This window comes from Saccostrea echinata, unplaced genomic scaffold, assembly GCF_033153115.1.
Source record: "Saccostrea echinata isolate AGI-Se365-2 ecotype Australia unplaced genomic scaffold, CSIRO_AGI_Sech_v1 ptg000022l, whole genome shotgun sequence".
NCBI classification, from domain to species: domain Eukaryota; kingdom Metazoa; phylum Mollusca; class Bivalvia; order Ostreida; family Ostreidae; genus Saccostrea; species Saccostrea echinata.
The window spans coordinates 1,493,075-1,507,596 of NW_026889771.1; the positions used below are offsets into that span (position 1 = coordinate 1,493,075).

Consider the following 14,522-nt stretch of genomic DNA (forward strand, 5'->3'; position numbering starts at 1 on the left):
CCAGCTTTCATGTTAAAGCTCAAGCAACAATATTGGTAGAGAATCTAGTTAAATGGGGCATTTGAGTGTATTTTTGTGCGTGTGCTGTTTTTGAGACACGAGTACTGTTTGACTTTGGTGTCTTAGAATTACTACAGTGATGCACAGTGGTCAGAGAAAGAAGTCCTGTTGGTTTTGGGGTAAAAACAAGGTCAAAGATAAACATCAAATCATTGGTAGGTTGAAAGTTTTGTGGATACAAATTAAGGTTTACCGGGTCCCCTTGGATATATATTCTGTCTTGGGCTTTTTATTAAAGATAGTAATTAGAGTAGAGAGGAACAAACCTTTTGTTGTTGGGGTCAAAAGGTCATAGTAAAATTGTTGGTTTCAGTGAGCTTAAAGGAATGAGGAGGGTAAAATTATGAATACTGTACATATACCCCCCTCCCTTTTTTAAAGGTTGATAAACTTTAAATGCCTCGTAGGAAGCAATAACACTCCAGAGTGATCAGAAAGGGAGTTATCTGCTACAGGTGGGATTACATAGTGATAAGATTACGATTTCTAGAAAATCAATCTGGACTTTCCATGTAGTAACCTACTTAATTTTTTTCTGACCAACGTTCAATTTATAGGAAAGAGGGATAAAATATACCCGATCTTCGAAAATTTGATGAACTTGGAATGATAACATTGATAAGAAATGTCCAGAGACATACTTATCCATTTATTCCCGGTCCTTAATACAACAGAACGGAACATTTATTTTCTAATTTAGAGCCCATAATAGACAAGTATGAAATTATTACAATAATAAGGAAAAGATATGCCGATGGATAGTATAACAATTTGTAAATGACATTGCTCATTTCAACAATAATATTGTACTATTTCAGTTAAAAGGAGCACTATATATTAAAGTGTATGGCTACTACAACATGTTATCATTTATGAATTTGCCCACAAAATTAAGTTTCTTTGTCTTCAGTATCGAGTAACCAAAAACGTTTTTGTTCATCATCTAACGCCGAGAAATTTGGAAATTTACTTTTAATTAACTGAAAAATTTCTTTTCTTTGATGATCATATTTTTAACAATGAGACACCTATAAAGTAGTTCGTATGTCTGCAAAAAAAAATCTTTAGAATAGATTCAATTTTTTTGCAGAGCATAGCCTCGAGAATTACGGCTAAAATTAATTGGGTCAAATATAGGAAAAACAAGGTAAATGTTTTATAAGGAAGCTCTAAACACTGCACACTAAAGAGTTCTATTTGTAGGGTAATTTTATTGAGTTAGAGTGATCTGCCCTTAGAGGAAAAATAGAATAAATGGGAATCTACATTTAATGACACAATTTCTTAAGAATCAAAGTATTCTTAATGTTATGTTAGACCAAGATTAAGTAATTGAATACATTATTTCCATTAATTTTCCCGATGCACGTAAACAGCAGTGATTTCTGTTCACAAATAGTTCATTGTCTTTGAACATTTTTTTTTCTGCAGAAGTAAGGTAGGCACCCTATGTTGAAAATGAACTAGGTACACTGAATATGTGCACCTTTATATGATATATTTTTCTCAAAGTCTAAAAAGCATTTTTCATTAGTGTTTAGAACTTCCTTAAAATTGTCTTTTTGAGAACAGCGGCACAATTAGTACAGCTAATAGGAAAGGTTTCCCATGTACTTAATAATCAACAAAAATAAGTGTCTCACATTGGATTTCGGGGCTAGATAGGCAACGAAAGCAGACCAATGTCAAGGGCGGATCCAGGGCCTGCGCGCCGGGCGTGCGCCCCCTCCCCCCCCCCCCGTTTGAAGTTTTTGCATGTAGAACTTATATGTCCATCATCCTAAAATCAAGGAAACAACATCTCTTATTTGTAAGAATTTGTCAGCTTCAGGGGGCTTCGCCCCCGGACCCCCCTTGCCCTATACCCACTGGGGACTTCAATGCAACCCCCAGACCCCCCCCCCCCCGCCTTCTACTGCGCCCCCCCCCCCCGTTACGAAATTCCTGGATCCGCCACTGAATGTGTTACATATAGACGCACTGGCGGATTTTAAGCGGACAACCTCTCCCTTTTTTGACCAAAATAATGCATATGAAGATTACGAAACCAATCTTTTGTTGTTAGAGGTTGCTTTATTATACGTCCCACAGACCCTTAACCTGTTGCTCCCCCTTTTTTTCAAGAATCTTGGATTCGCCACTGAGACACCCGTAGATCTACTTTCTTCAGTACAAGAAGGCAACTAATATGATCTTGACAACAATAGTACTGAAAAATTTGACAGGAAAGGAAATTGAACTGAGATGGGATTACTGCCAATGGGAACCGGGTTAGCGTTAATACCCTTTGTTTGTGTTCTCTCCATTTGACAGTTTTAGGCAATAATCTATTCCCAGAACAGACTGGTTAGTTGGAAACATAGCTTTAACACCCCCTCCCCCTTTATTTAAACTTATACATATACAAAAAATTCATAAAGTACAACCTGTACATACAAAACATTCATGCATAAGTATTCAGTACGACAAAACCTGTGATTTGGAGGAGGGAGGCATATTAATGTTCTCAAGGTACTTCCCTGATCAAAGTGAAACGACTTGGTGGTCGTTTAATTATTTTCAATATTCAAATAATTGAAGTATTTGTGGAAAGTGAATGAGTTATTTCTGTTTTTTTTTTTTTTTTTTTGTTTTTTTTGTTTTTGTTTTTAAGCAGCAGTAATATACTCACGGTCAGAAATGTTAATTAATCCTTAATCAACTCGTAGAACACGCCGATTGGTCTTGGAATATTCTAACTTTCGTTTTGACTTGGTTTTCCTCTCCAATGCTAAATAGGATAGCAGCTTTCAGTTTTGCATGGATTTTTGTGCAAATTCTATTTTTGAGTCTTGAACATATATTTTTAGAAAGTATTGCTTATATACATATGTACACTAGGTTTATAAATATGTAGAAAGCAAAATCTCTAGAGACACTGATCGACAAAGTATCGAGACGGATAGCTGTATTCATTCATTCATTCTATCTTTATTTCCTACCGTAGAAGATTGCATGAATATGAATACATCAATTATGTGAACATTACAAATGAATAAATAAATAAATACATATCAACATAAGAAGAAAAAAAAAGAACATTAGGTGTACATTAAAGTACAACAGATAAGAACAAGGTTGCTGACTGGAGCGATCGATGTACAAGGTAAGAGCGAGGTTGCTGACAGAATGTACAGAATAATATATATATATATATATATATATATATATATATATATATATATATATATATATATATAATAAAAGTATAACTTCAGAAACTTATGAAAATTTTTTTGATTTGGGAGAATAAGAATAAAATAAATAGCACGGGGTTAGTATTCGCATAAATGCTTTAAAGGATTTCGACCATTTATATAAAAATCCAAATCTTGAACTTTAGTGGTTTCGGCTGGGAAAATCGGCCTGTGTAGCTTAGTTGGTAGAGCACCTGACTAGTGATGCAGGAGGCCTGGGTTTGATTCCCGATCCAGCCAAAAATTTTCTCCTTTCCTGTTACATAATATCTAACGTTTTCCTGGCTTTTTTAACGATTTGATATTTTACGTGCTAAGCAAACGTAAAATATCAAAATCGTGAAAAAAGCCTGGAAAACGTCGGATATCTCGGACTAATTTGGTGCCATGACCTATTGACATACCTTGGTCTCGCAGGTGAAAGTCCTGCCAGGGGCAAATACTTCGAGGGCGTTGACAAATTTAAGGAGGGAGGAATGTAATGGTTTAGGCCGTTGGTAGAGCAACGGACTAGGTGCTCTATTGACGCAGGGGTTCCGGGTTCGATTCCCGGTCCAGCCACACATTTTCTCCTTTTCCGTTACAAATGCAATAGTTTATCATAAATGGAAAAGGTGAGGAAAAGAACAGTGAGCGATCTCATGAAACTTGTAAACAATAGGAATCGTAAAGAGAGCAAAAACATGGACCCCTGAAAACACCAGAGGTTTGGATCAGGTGCTTAGGAGGAGTAAGCATCCCCTGTCGACGAGTCACACCCGCCGTGAGTCCTGTGTATTGATCAGGTAAATAGAGCAATTAATATAAAAAAAAATGGCCAAGTACAATTGGTATGAAACGTGTCAGACAAAATACGACCCAGAGATATTTTAAACATTTTTGAACTTGACCTTGACTTCAAATTTGTGTTAAGCTAAATTTCAAAGAAACCTTTCAAGCTATTTTAATTGTACTTTAATCGTACTTCATATGCTTATACATATTGACGAGAACTGTTCAAGTATATCAACATTTTTGACCTTTCCTTTTACCCTGACCTCACTTTTCTCAAATTTTTCAAAGAAACAAATCAAGATATTTTTGTCAAACTTCATATGCTGAACCAAGTTCAAGATATTTATAATACATACTGGGGAGAACTACTCAACTTAATCAACATTTTTTTTTACCTTGCCCTTTCCTTTGATCTTGACCCCGCTTTTCTCAAATATTATGTGTTTAGCTCAGTTTCAAAGAAACTATTCAAGATATTTTTTTATGTAAGCATATGCACTGATTCATTATTTGCTGAGAATTTACCAAATGTGTCCATTTTTTTTTTTACCTTGACCTTCCCAATGACAATTGACTTAATTAGTACTATTTATTGTGTATTAAACTCAGTTAAAAAAATAATTAAGATATTTTCATCAAACTTCATACACTAATACAAATTTTCATGTTGCATTATTAATGAACCGGCAGGGGCTGACAAATCCCATTGGCCGACGCCCGGGGCTAGTGAACTTTAGGGGTGGGCAAGTGAAATTTTATCAACCACTTGCCAGTGGGCAAGTGACTTAAAAAAAGACTAAATCCACACATAAGTCATAGAAATAAAGCTAGGCACAAGGGCTTCATGATCTACTCAGTATTTTCTTCTTATTTTTTGAAATCTATATAAATATATACAGTATAAGTTTATGGTCATGATGGTGGGGCAAGCAAAAGTTCAGGTAGGGCAAGTGAATTTTGACCATGCACTTGCCCTTGGACAAGTGCCTTAAAAATCTATTTGTCAGCCCTTGTGAACCCTGGGCGGGGCATTCATGTCCTTTGGACGTATTTCTAGTTATAGTCTAATACAATTCTTCAATATCCTTCTAAAACTCTTTATCCGTTCTGACAAAGTGTCGAGGTCTGTCCTTTCTTATTTATCCCTTCATCTGCCATATTCCTTGGCGGAATTCATTATAAAAATTAAGTTCTATTGTCATTTGAATGATTGGGGCTCCCTAATTTTAGAATTTTATAATGATTGCTATCAGGTCACCATTTTCAAATACATTTACATCATCAGTTATGATATGTCCAGCAGGACTATAGTTGAAAGAAGATAGATATTAAGAATTCATAACTGATACATTATGTGTGTGTGTGTGTTATATTATACTAGTGTTGCTTTTTTTGATGTGACCCTTGGATAACTGGCATGGCTTATTATTAATAAAGATATACGTTTTGTCATATAATGTACTTTTTTACTTTTGATATTAATTTTGTTTTTTATGTTTTTCTTGACCAAAAAGAAAATCCTCTATATTTTTCAGATCGTAGAAGACATGTTTTTGGAAAATGTGGAGTGAAGAGCCACTCATGTGGAAAAAATGTGATATAGTTCGTGGAAATGGTCATTTTGTTTATTTTTATATATGCGTGCTATTTTGAAAATGAATGCTTTCATCAATATTGAGATCGTTGCATATTTCATAGCTTTTATAACAAGTAAATACTGATTTAAATGATTTTTTCTCTACTTTCTTTTTTGGTCAATCGTGGGTATTTTCCCCCGCAATTTTCGTATATTTCTTTGTAAATGATACCGAAAATATTATTTAGTTTAACCTTCATTATGGATAGGATATGCATTGTGTAGCACTGTACCAGAATGACATCACAAGTAATTCTTTATTCGTCAAGTGGTCGACAAGCAGTCACATGACATATACTTTTATTGTTTATCCAATCAAGATCCTGAAAAACTGGGATTCTTATAAACAGCTCCTCCCCCTTTTGTACAGTTTCAATAATACACATCTGCGAAACTGAATTAATATATCTAAATTGGGTTATTGAAGTTAAGTAAACTAATTTATGGTTATATGATATTCATGAACAAGCAGCATCTTCTTTATTCAAATTATGAAATTCATGGTTTATTTCATGAAAAATTGAATCTTTACTATAATCCTACTATATTGCTTTATCCTTTCCCGTTGGCTTACTTATTATTATTATTACTCGTTGGGACGAAGTTGTTTAGAATATTTAAAATTTTCATCATTCACATTTATCAATCAAACATGAATAAATAACATAGAAGGGACATATAGCATGCATGAATAAGATGAACAGATATAAAACATTTGTTTAAAAACCAAAAGTTGCTTTAAGGAATGTATACTCGTACCTTAATTGTCCATCAAGGTCATTTGGAGAAGGTCAATGTATGAAACTTTTAAATTTCCTCGTTGTGGAGAGAAACACAAAGGTAGTTTGATATAAGCTTACGTCCTTACCCAAAGACAACAAACAGTCAATATTTATGTTTTGAATATCTTGATTTTTTATTCAAACATGTTTAAAAAGTTGCAGGTTTTGTGTCATATTCCAAAAAAAAAAAAGAAAGAAAAAGAAAAAAAAAGAAAACAAAAAACATTGTGAAAATTTTGTTTTATTTTCATTTTTTTCAGAATATATACTAATTTGAAATTTTGACTGAATTCTGTTCTTGAGACCTGCAGGTCATCATGCATTTGCGTTTTTGAAGAGTTCACATACTATAGTATCACGCATGTTGATTATTTCAAGACCAAGTCGTCAGAACAAAGAAAAAAGGGGGCACAGATTTGTATTAAAGATAAAAAAAGAAGCTTAGCTTCCAACACTTCAGATTTCTATACTAATATCACTTGATTTGGTCTGATCAAAGCTTTTGAAACAGATTTTAAAGGTCTATTCTATTTTATCTGAACATAGAATATTGACATAATCAAATCTTGTACACAGCTGACATTTTCTCGGTATTGATCTCTTCTTGGTAAACTTTAATCATAAAATATGGTTTTAAATTGACCATCTGTATAGAAAAATATCTTTTAATAAATTCATAACCTCGAATTTAGATTAATTATTAAACAGTACATTTTAAATGAGTAATCGAGTACGAAAAATGTAGTCGATAGTTGGTGTGACCGAGTGATATAAATCGTTGGCATTTCAACTTTAAAGCAGCTATTGTGCAGGATATAACTTTAGAATCTTTAATGTAAATTGGTCCAAGCTCAACTATTCACAATCCTGCAAACACCACGGATATTCCTGCGTTAGAAAGACAAAACCTTTACACAAATATAATTTTATTATCATATCAACATCTATATATAGAACAAATTTTGAGACATGACAGAATCAAGTATGGCACATTATTCGAAAACTTTGTAAAGAATTCTAATGAAAAAGAAAAAAAAAAACAAAACAGAATTACATGCGTATGGAACATTTACATTTTCTTTAAATGGTGAATGATTATGAAATAATTAGTTTCATACAGAAAAAACTTCCACAGTATCTCAAGTTGACAAACAATAAATTACTATATATGACACTGTTAAACAGTACATGCAGATGCTTGCGTTTATAACTTTTTTGGATTTGTTTGTATTTTTTTTTTTTTTTTTTCTATCATGCAGTTTATATTGTGTATTTTCTTTAGACACTGGTCAACAGTGTAATATATATATATAATTAAATTATGTATGTAATCTCAGTGTACAGGACAATGTTATCAATTTACGTGAACACCCACACGCCTATCTCTGCTGTAGTTTTCAGTAGCTGCTACATGTATATTTATTTTATGTATTAATTTTAATAATAATAAGTTTAACGTTATAATCCTGGTCATGTAGTATAATATGTATTGTGGTCAGTTTATTACTGTGTAGTGGTCACTGTTTCCTCGCTTTCTACAACCCAATCTTTATCTACAACACAAAACAAAAAGGAAATTATGATGCAAGAACAAACAATTTTTTTTTAAATATCCAAGATATATATGGTATATATATACATGTACTTCCCATGATAAAGACATAATATTTCTTAGAACAAGTGCCTGGAAAATTTAAAATGTACATTAACTCCACCTTCCCCTCCAAAAGCACTTGAAGAAGTGTCGCTTACCCATGACGTAAGGGGAAAAGTTGTCAAAATCTGGTAAATTGTCCGTTTCTTCTCCCGGACTAGAGGGACAGGAGTCTGAGGAGCTGGAGACGTTTGACGATTCATCAGTCACGGAAAGTTGCGAATATGACGTCATGCTTTCGTCATCACCAGTACTAAGCCGCCTTCTTTTTCTGGTTTGTTGCGCCAGCTGGATAGAAAAGTAAAGAAAAATCATACATTACAAATTTATATGAACAAATTATTTCAGAAAGTTTTAAACTACTGCAAATTGAGATACTTAAAAAAAATAGTCATTGCACTGAATTACCTGAGCTTCTGATGGCGCCATTTCTACCAGATCTTCTTTATCTATAACATACAGATTCTTGGTTATACTAATTTTTAAACAAGTCAACAAAATGATTTTGTTCAAGAATATATAATTTTTGTTTACGTACCATCCTTCTGGGGGGATTGTTCTGCTGGTCTTTTTCTGTGAATCTGTCTGACAATGCAGCCCGCCATGTGATTTTTGTATGTGAACTCGTGAACCAGAGGCTCTGCATAAAATTTAAGAGTTTTAGTTTATTTCCTGTTTTGTCTGTGAACCTTTTAAATACATGTACAAGTAAATGTATTCGTGTAAAAAACGCTTTGAGGATAAAACGCAATTAAAGTCAAAACAAAAAATCGCCACAAGCCAAGGACTTTTGGTCCGCTAGACCTCCCCCCCCCCCCCATTTAAAAGCCCTACTGGCCTACAAAGAAAGATATAGAGGTATCCACATTTTCACTTTATAATGAAGTTTGATGATATGTGATTTACTCACTGATAGGGGGTGATGGCGGAGGTTTCTCCTCATTGCCCCATGTAGAGGACAGTTCCTCACTTTGAACTTCTTCCGTCGGAATTATCTCCAGAATTACCTGCTAAAAAGTTGACACTGTCAGTACAAAATGCTGTCGACTTTAAATATCTGAAATAATTAATATTTTGAACAAAAGTGCATTGATTCTACCTCTTTCTCGGGTTCTTCATCTGTTGTGTCATCAGATCTAAAATTTCTCCTGCTTTTTGTCTTTTCTGTTTTCTTTTTGTTAGGTTTCCTCTGGTCTATTAGAATATATTTAAAATTTGATGAAATAAAATAATTAAAAAAATAAGAATTACAATTTTTTGAACATATCTTATTATGTACTGAACCATAAATGGATTGGGCAGCAGGCATAGCCTATATAAGCCCTCTCCATAGGTATAATGTTCATTTAAATTATATATAATACTATAACATATAGTTACAGGTTCATATAACAAAATTGATTGGAAATTAAGCAGAAAAAATGGGGGGGGGTGTAAATGATTAGCGGTTTTATGAGAAAAATAAGGTAAAAAATAATATAAGTGTAGTTGTTGTCTATAGATATATATTTGATATTATCCTTAGTAGACCTAAAATGTTAAAATTTTATTCGGCTGTTTGTACGGTTTTTGTTTTTGTTCTTTGTTTTTTTTTAATTTAATTTTATTTGATTTGCCTTTGTGTTCTTGTTGGTTTTGGTTTCGATTTTTTTTGTTTTAGAGGCACATTGTTGTAAGTACAATATCCCTTTTACTTGATAGAATGTTTCATTTGTCTTGAAAATTATTCGGATTTGAAATATTGGGAAGTAGAGATAGTTTGTAGTATTTTATATTACCATCTTTTGGTTTCGTCTCCTCCTCCGGCAGAAATTGATACACCCGGTAGGCATGCGCACCCTTGCTTTCTCCCAGTTTTTTGATTTCCATGACGTTTTGGAGACTGTTTAGAGCACACCGGAAGTTCGCCTTCCATTTCTTGGGGTTTGGGTCATCAGGATCCCATCGTCCTAATTTAAAAAAAAATAATGATATATTTTAAAAACTTTCTTTTTATACGTTTAATAAACGGTCCAAAAACATTCACCGATTTAAAATTTCTCTCTTTCGGTCAAGGAAAATTACAAATCCTGCTTTTTTTTGTCGGCATTGCTTTTGTGTTTAGTGGAAATCCAAATAATAATAATAAAAATTTAAAAAAAAAAAAAAAAAAAAAAAAAAAAAGAAAATTAGCGTAGTACATTTTTTTAATATTAGAAAAAAAGGATTACAATAAACATTTATAATAAAGACTAATGCCCCTAAAACGCTTTTGGGCTTTTGATTGGTGAAAATATATATACATACATACACACATACATACTTATATATATATATATATATATATATATATATATATATATATATATATATATATATATATATATATATATAATTTTTGTTTTTTTTAATGAACTTATTCATTTTGTTTTTTAATGAACTTATTCATTTATATACATATTCATTAATTAATTTTATTAATTTATTAATTTTTATTTTTTTAGATGTTAAATCCTAGGATTTTACAGATGAATAATAAACATATTTATAGGGGGGGGGGGGGGGGAATAAAAAAAAATGAGTTTATAAGATAAAAGATGGCGATCTAGATCGACTCATTTCTAAATTAAGTTTCTTTTTTTATAACAAATATTTCTAAGTTTGTTGTTTGTTTGTCTTGTTCTTGTTTTTGAATTGTTGTTTGGTCTTTTTTGTGTTTTTGTTTTGTTTGTTTCTTCGTTTTGTTTGTTTGTGTTTTTTTGTTTGTTTTTTTTTTTGCTTTTTTTTTTGTTCTTTTTACTTTTTTTTTTTTTTAGTTTTGTTTTTTTGTTTCTTTTTTGTTTGTTTTGTTTTTTGTTTTGTTTATTTTTTTTAATTTAATTTTTTTTTTTTTTTGGCTCTTTTGAAGCATAAAAACAAAAAAAGTTTTTTTTTCCTTTTGCTCTCTTAAAGGATAAAAACGAAAAGAAAATTTTGATGTTTCTAACAATATAAGTATTATAATTAATATTTTAATTTTTGCTGATGAAGAAAAAAATTTGTTCGTGTGTTGTCTAATGGAAATTGTTCTTTGTGTAATTTTGTATTTAATTGAATCATTATTGTTCTTTCTTTTACTTCTTTATTGTTCAAGATAATTATTTAAAGAACTATAACATTATTTAATGATTTTTATACCAAAATAAAATAAATAAGAAAATAAATGAATTTTAAAAAAATACTCTTGCGTATAGTTTTGTAAAATATAAAGTATTTTTTAAACAAAATGAACGAATATTCTGTCAATTTTTTTCAGAGTTTTTGAGACTCATATTCAAATTTACTGATTTACACAGAGAGGCAAATTAACTTTTACTTATTATTTTTTTAATGAATATGCTCGGAAAGCATGTCATCAGGCATGCGCGTACAGGGGTGTACCTACAGGCGTACGCGAATGCTTCCACATCATTTTCGAAAAGAATTAAGGAAGAAAAGAAATCTTTGAATTAAAAAAAAGAAGGAAAACGTACATTTTTCTTTGTATAAACGATAATTTTAAAAGTTTTATTTTTTTAATTGTTATTAATGGTATACAATCCATTGGCTTGTCTTTTCCTTATTATTGTAATCATTTCATATTTTTCTATTTTGGGCTCTAAATCATAAATAAATATCCTATTCTGTTCTATACAGGTCTTACGATAGAAGGATGAAATTTCCATCCAATCATAAAACGGGATCCGGATATTCTTTTTCTACTTTATTAAGAATTTTACCAAGAAATCTGTATTTGAAACGATGGCATTCAAGCTAATTAATTTTACCATATCTGGACACTCAAAGTTAGCTGTCAGAATGGTAAAAGTTCACCCGTTTTCGGGGATTCGCCCCTTGGCCCCCACCAGGGAGTTTGTCCTGGACCTATTGGGGACTCTAGGCGGCCCCAAACCCCTGTCTTTGTTTTCTTCCACATCAAACACCCCATAGCTACCACCTTGGCGTAGATGGAGAAATACATCAAATTTGTTGTTGGTGTTTTGTAAACCGACATTCAGTCAATTAGTGAAACATTTCTTAAAGATTTTTGTGGCAAAATAAATTTTAAAAAATAGGTATATTTTTAAAAATTATACTATTTTGTACAGTTTGGTAGAATATCAAGAAATCTTTAAGAAAATGAGCGAATATTCTGTCGTTTTCTCAGATTTTTGTTAGAATATACTCAGTTTACAAACTGGATAAGTTTGAATTAGAAAAAGTAGAAATTTTTTTTTTAATAATATGCTTGGAGAAAGTGTCTTCAAGCAATATATAATTAAATACATCTAATTTATTGGTTTTTAAATATTCCCCGAACATTATCGAAAATGGGGTTAGAAATCAGAAATACAAATTTATATGAAATAGTACCAACAAAAAAAAATTTATATGAAATAGTACCAACAAAAAAATCGTTCCAAAACAAAATAATGATAATGTTAAATGGTACAGATGAATGATAAAGCTTCCTGATACAAATATTCTAAACATATTTGTTTTGATTTCTTAAATATTGAATAAAATAAAATAAATTTTTTTTTAAAAAAAATTATAAATAATAAAAAAAGAAAGAAAGAAAGAAAATGCACAATTGGATTGTGTTATATCCCACTTAGAAATAATCGTAATCTAACAAGAATTAAATATTTTAATTTATACTGAAAAAAATCACTGGTAATGATATCATGAATATGGCTCATTATTCTAGCGAGTTTTTTTACGTGCATTTTAAAATTTTGTATTGTTATATATAATTATTTATCTTATTTTAACAACATTTTTATAATTAAAATAAATAAAAAAAAATTGTTTATTATTGTTCTTTTATTTTTTTTGGAAGGCTTTTTTTTTTCAATCACATAATCGAGTCAAGAACAACAAACACATTTTTTTTTGATGATGATGATTGAAAACAAAACGACACAAAGGTATTTTTATCTTTTTTAAAAAAAAATGCATAAATTCATGGGAATTCAAATGCATTGTTAAAAATGCGCTAAAATATTTCAATATTTCTTTTCAAAATAGTGTAATTACACTATTTTGAAAAGAAATATTGAAATATTTCATTTTTATTGAAATATTTTATTTTTGTGTAAATAATGATCATTATTCACACAACAAAATCAAATGCATACTCATAAATATATGATATAGAAATATACAATGTTAGAAATAAATGATCGAATAGAAGTAAATTGGGTTCTGTGTTGACGTAAATTCACACATTTGAATGCATAAATAAAAGAAAATCTATAGAGGTGGGCATTAAATTTTGATTACTAAATAGACGAAAGTTCGGTCTATTCACAATTCAAAATTGAAGTTGTTCATGTTAAAAAAAAAATATCCCAGTAAAAGAAAAAACCGAAGAAACTTTTAAATGTGTGAACCATGTGATGTTGGGAGGGTAGGGCAGGATGAGGAAGTAAAGGATACTATACTGACCTGTGTGTTGGGCGTATTTCTCAAAGAGACTGGCATCTTTTCTGGTGTTGAAGCCATGTCTAGATCCATGCTTCCAGTTGATTTTAAACTGATCTTTAGGTTTATCAAACCATTCCAGCCCTTGAACTCCTCCATTTTCCAACATGTCCTGCAGCCATGGCCGCATTTTCTGTCGTTCCACCGGCCGCTTTTTCGTCATTTTTTCATCTGTCCGTTTATTTTTGTCAAATCCCATAGCAGTTTTCCTTAGAAACACAGTAAACAAGTCCAATAGAAGTCAATGTCCAAAATCAAATGATATACTAAAAACAAAGTAAATAATTAAAAAAATATTTTTAAGAATCGAAATTTTGACAATTGTGTCAGCTTCTTTTGGAGACGATTCAGAGATACTCTCCTCAAGCACTGTATTCACTACTTTGAATCTTAGTATCTGGTCGATTTGCTAGCTTGTTTTTAGAAAATCAAAATCGAGCTGCGATGAATTTCTGAAAACGGCAGTCGATGTGTAGCGCAATGCATTGTGTGATATGTTTACGTATTCAACGAGCCCGCGTGTAATAAAATGCATGCCGAAAATATGGCAATTATATTTTACTGATTTAGGTAGAAATGAGACTTTCTCAAATCTCTCGAAGTATTTTTCAGAAAGCAAAATGTAAATTTGCCGCCATTATAAAGATACGAGGACTTCCCAAGACTGTATAAATTGACTTTTTCTTGGTATTGAGTCACGTGACATCCTATGTATGGAGGTTTAACCTAAGGTTAGTCTAAAAATATCATATCAGTTAAACACATTCAATGTTGTTTTGTTTTACATGTATTGATATTATATAATCAAATAAAATTTTAGTCATATCATTTATCGAATTTAACTCAGAATAGTCACGAGTATTTTACATTTAAATTGCAGATGAAAACCTGTACTT

General features: G+C 31.3%; 1 protein-coding gene across 1 annotated transcript; it reads right to left on the reverse strand.

The window, feature by feature from the left end:
* Window positions 1-7,955: 7,955 nt before the first annotated feature.
* LOC133190620 (uncharacterized) lies at window positions 7,956-13,907 on the reverse strand. Its single transcript, XM_061326310.1, has 8 exons — window positions 13,591-13,907; window positions 9,897-10,091; window positions 9,242-9,336; window positions 9,053-9,152; window positions 8,681-8,782; window positions 8,551-8,591; window positions 8,241-8,430; window positions 7,956-8,041 (listed from the first exon to the last, which is right to left on the reverse strand). Exons 1-8 carry the CDS (start codon window positions 13,823-13,825, stop codon window positions 7,992-7,994), a joined length of 1,008 nt encoding a protein of 335 aa, XP_061182294.1. The 5' UTR covers window positions 13,826-13,907; the 3' UTR covers window positions 7,956-7,991.
* Between the last annotated feature and the right edge of the window lie 615 nt (window positions 13,908-14,522).

Coding starts and splice junctions, on each gene's coding strand:
- LOC133190620 (XM_061326310.1), bottom strand. CDS start 13,825: ATGGGATTTGACAAAAATAAACGGACAGATGAAAAAATGACGAAAAAG. Junction 9,153..9,241: donor ATGAAGAACCCGAGAAAGAG/GTAGAATCAATG, acceptor TCAACTTTTTAG/CAGGTAATTCTGGAGATAAT. Junction 8,042..8,240: donor CTTTTCCCCTTACGTCATGG/GTAAGCGACACT, acceptor TTTGTGTTGTAG/ATAAAGATTGGGTTGTAGAA.